This window comes from Montipora foliosa, chromosome 4 (genome assembly GCF_036669935.1).
Source record: "Montipora foliosa isolate CH-2021 chromosome 4, ASM3666993v2, whole genome shotgun sequence".
Taxonomy (NCBI): Eukaryota; Metazoa; Cnidaria; class Anthozoa; order Scleractinia; family Acroporidae; genus Montipora; species Montipora foliosa.
The window spans coordinates 9,496,527-9,499,026 of record NC_090872.1 but is presented as its reverse complement, the minus strand read 5'-3'; the positions used below and the strand labels follow the sequence as shown (position 1 = coordinate 9,499,026).

Below are 2,500 nucleotides of genomic sequence, written 5' to 3'. Positions count from 1 at the left end.
CAAATTTTTTAACCACCTCTAATTCTCAGGTCTGTGCGGCACATCGTTTCTGAGTTATTTGTCGAAGCGTTTCACGCAACTTTGTCGAGTTTTGTATGGAGACGCCATGTTGGTGGATAAAAGTGGTCTACCAATATGGCGGCCGGTAATCAACCAGAACATCTGGAGTTCACTTTGCGATGGAAGAGCTTACTTTTCGCTCATGAGATAAAATCTACATGTGTATGAACACATCTCCAAATGTACTTCAGAGGCTCAAAATTGCTGAGATTCGTAGGGATATACATTTTTTGCAACCAAAGAGCTTTGGATCATGGTGTCACGCAAGGTGACAAAACGGAAATTCAAGCAGCTGTATTTTCGAAACGAAAACTGGAAACTTATTATATTTATTTATTTGTAAGTCATCTTCAACCTCCTATAGATAAAAATTCAGATAACCTTGCGATTTTGATTTTAGAATTTGATGAAGTCACTGTGAAAAACATCTTCATTGAAGCATGCACTGTTGACTAACAAACAACTTCAGGTAGAAACTGCACAAAACCATCAAATATCTTAACTTTCAGCAGCTCATAACTATGGTATGGTTGTCAATGTGCACCTTCCTAAGCCTTAGGTTCCCAAATCAATTCTCCCGAAACTGTTACTTTCTGTAATGACAATCTTCCAATCTATGAACCACCAGTAGCTATACCTTTAAAGAACAAGATAAAGAAAGGGAATGGGGCACACTGCCTGCTTTTCACTAAAAAACATATCCCTGAAGCAGGACCTTAAAACCCTTTCGTGCTGACTCTGAAGTTTAAAGCCCCAAGTATGCTTTTGCTTCACACTGATGTTATCACTGCAGCGGATGAGGTTAATGGATCAGATCTGCATCGCGATAAGTGGCTCTTTTCAGTCAAACTTGTTGGGATCAGTTTCCAACCCAAGGGCAACCGCTGGCAGACAGTTGGCTGAAAGTTTAACTTCAGAGTGTGATATCTGTGGGAGGCCCTGCATCCTTAACCATTGCCGCTGTTTACCAAAAACCACACTTAAATATTAAGGAATTAAATCCAAAAATAGGAATATATCTACTGGTCATAACATGTGATGTTGCCATGGTAACGGCGCGTGTGGCATGCAACTCTTACCTGTAACCAGCTGATGCGTCTTCAAGAGCCAACTGTCTGAAATCGTCATACATTTTCCTTCAAAAGAAGGAAAAGATAATAAAAAATTTAAAAACAAGCTTTCCAGTTCTCAACGACAATTTAAAGCTAACAGTTGACTGTTGACACCATTATTAAGGATTACTGCTGAAAGTTAAAACTCCACAATACGAACATTTGATCATATCCTAAGGCAATTGACCTATACAAGCTTTTGGTTTCCATTTCCACCAAATGAAACAAAAACAACGATGGCCAATCACTCTTTGCTCATTATTCAAATATTCTCTTTTGGTTCTTTGAAACTGAGAACCTGACATTGGATTCAAAACCCATAACTTCCGAGTAACCAAAACAATGCTATATTACGCAAGTTATGAGGCCAGAATTGTCAACAACAGGTCAATTTTCTTGCCTTCTGTTTTTCCACGAAAGAAAATAATTCCATACGTACCTATTGAAATGAGATCTGAGGAAGAACGACCAGAATCGAAACAAGGTATTCATCTCCTGTGACTGGCCTATTCCTAACTTATTCCTATCTGCAAGAAGACAACGATCACACTGGCATGAGAAAGGCATGCAAATAATATAATGATGTTTAACTACAGTCAAAATGGACAAGGAAAAATAAAGAACATGCAATCTATGGCATGAGGAAAAAAGCAAGCAATGGCAATGGTATGAGAACAGCATACAAGCACAATTACATGTATGAAATATACAAAAATAATTATTCGTTAAAAAAAGGACCCATGGTCTTGAAAACTGGAACATCATAAATATCAGCAATTGTTGCAAGAATGATGTTGATAAACGGTGGCAAAGTAAGGAGACTGCATTTGTGCCGCAACAACTTTCGTGAATATTTTTCCCAGCTCTTTTAGAACAGGCTAATCTTATGTCGGCTGGGCTTTTATCAAAAGTTTAAGGCTTACAACCGTAACTACAGCCAGGAAAAGCTATGTTTGTGCAAAACATTCTTAAATTAAGAGGACAATATAACTATCTGTCACCACTAACATTCCTTCTCAGAACTACAATGACCCTGACAACTAAATTCCTTCAAGGTAGGATAGGTTCATTTTTTTGAAAAAAAATTACTAACCTTTCAGGCTCTTGGAGCGATATTTGAAGTAGAGTTGTTGAGTGAAGCCATTGTGCTCTAGGAGTTCATGTGAGGGATGCTGGAACCGAGGGATCGGTTGTGGTGTCGATCCATAACTTCCAAAATGTGTACCAGGAGGTACACCCTCTGATATGGTATAACTAGGACTAAGAGATTGCAACAATAATATTAGTTATGACTGTTCTTTTAAACTCATTAATAATTCATGAGCCTA

The 2,500-nt window shown here is 38.1% G+C and overlaps 1 protein-coding gene across 3 annotated transcripts in view; it reads right to left on the bottom strand.

The window, feature by feature from the left end:
- LOC137999755 (la-related protein 1B-like) overlaps nucleotides 1–2,500 on the bottom strand; it is a 35,915-nt gene that overhangs the window by 9,772 nt on the left and 23,643 nt on the right. For all 3 annotated transcript variants that reach the window (XR_011123000.1, XM_068845648.1, XM_068845649.1), the window contains exons 17-19: nucleotides 2,266–2,432; nucleotides 1,612–1,699; nucleotides 1,140–1,196 (exon numbers count right to left, since the gene is read on the bottom strand). Coding sequence is in view for 2 of the 3 variants with exons in the window: in XM_068845648.1 (XP_068701749.1) it covers nucleotides 1,140–1,196; nucleotides 1,612–1,699; nucleotides 2,266–2,432 (312 nt within the window). In the remaining variant the exon portion in view is untranslated. The remainder of the gene's footprint in view (nucleotides 1–1,139; nucleotides 1,197–1,611; nucleotides 1,700–2,265; nucleotides 2,433–2,500) is intronic.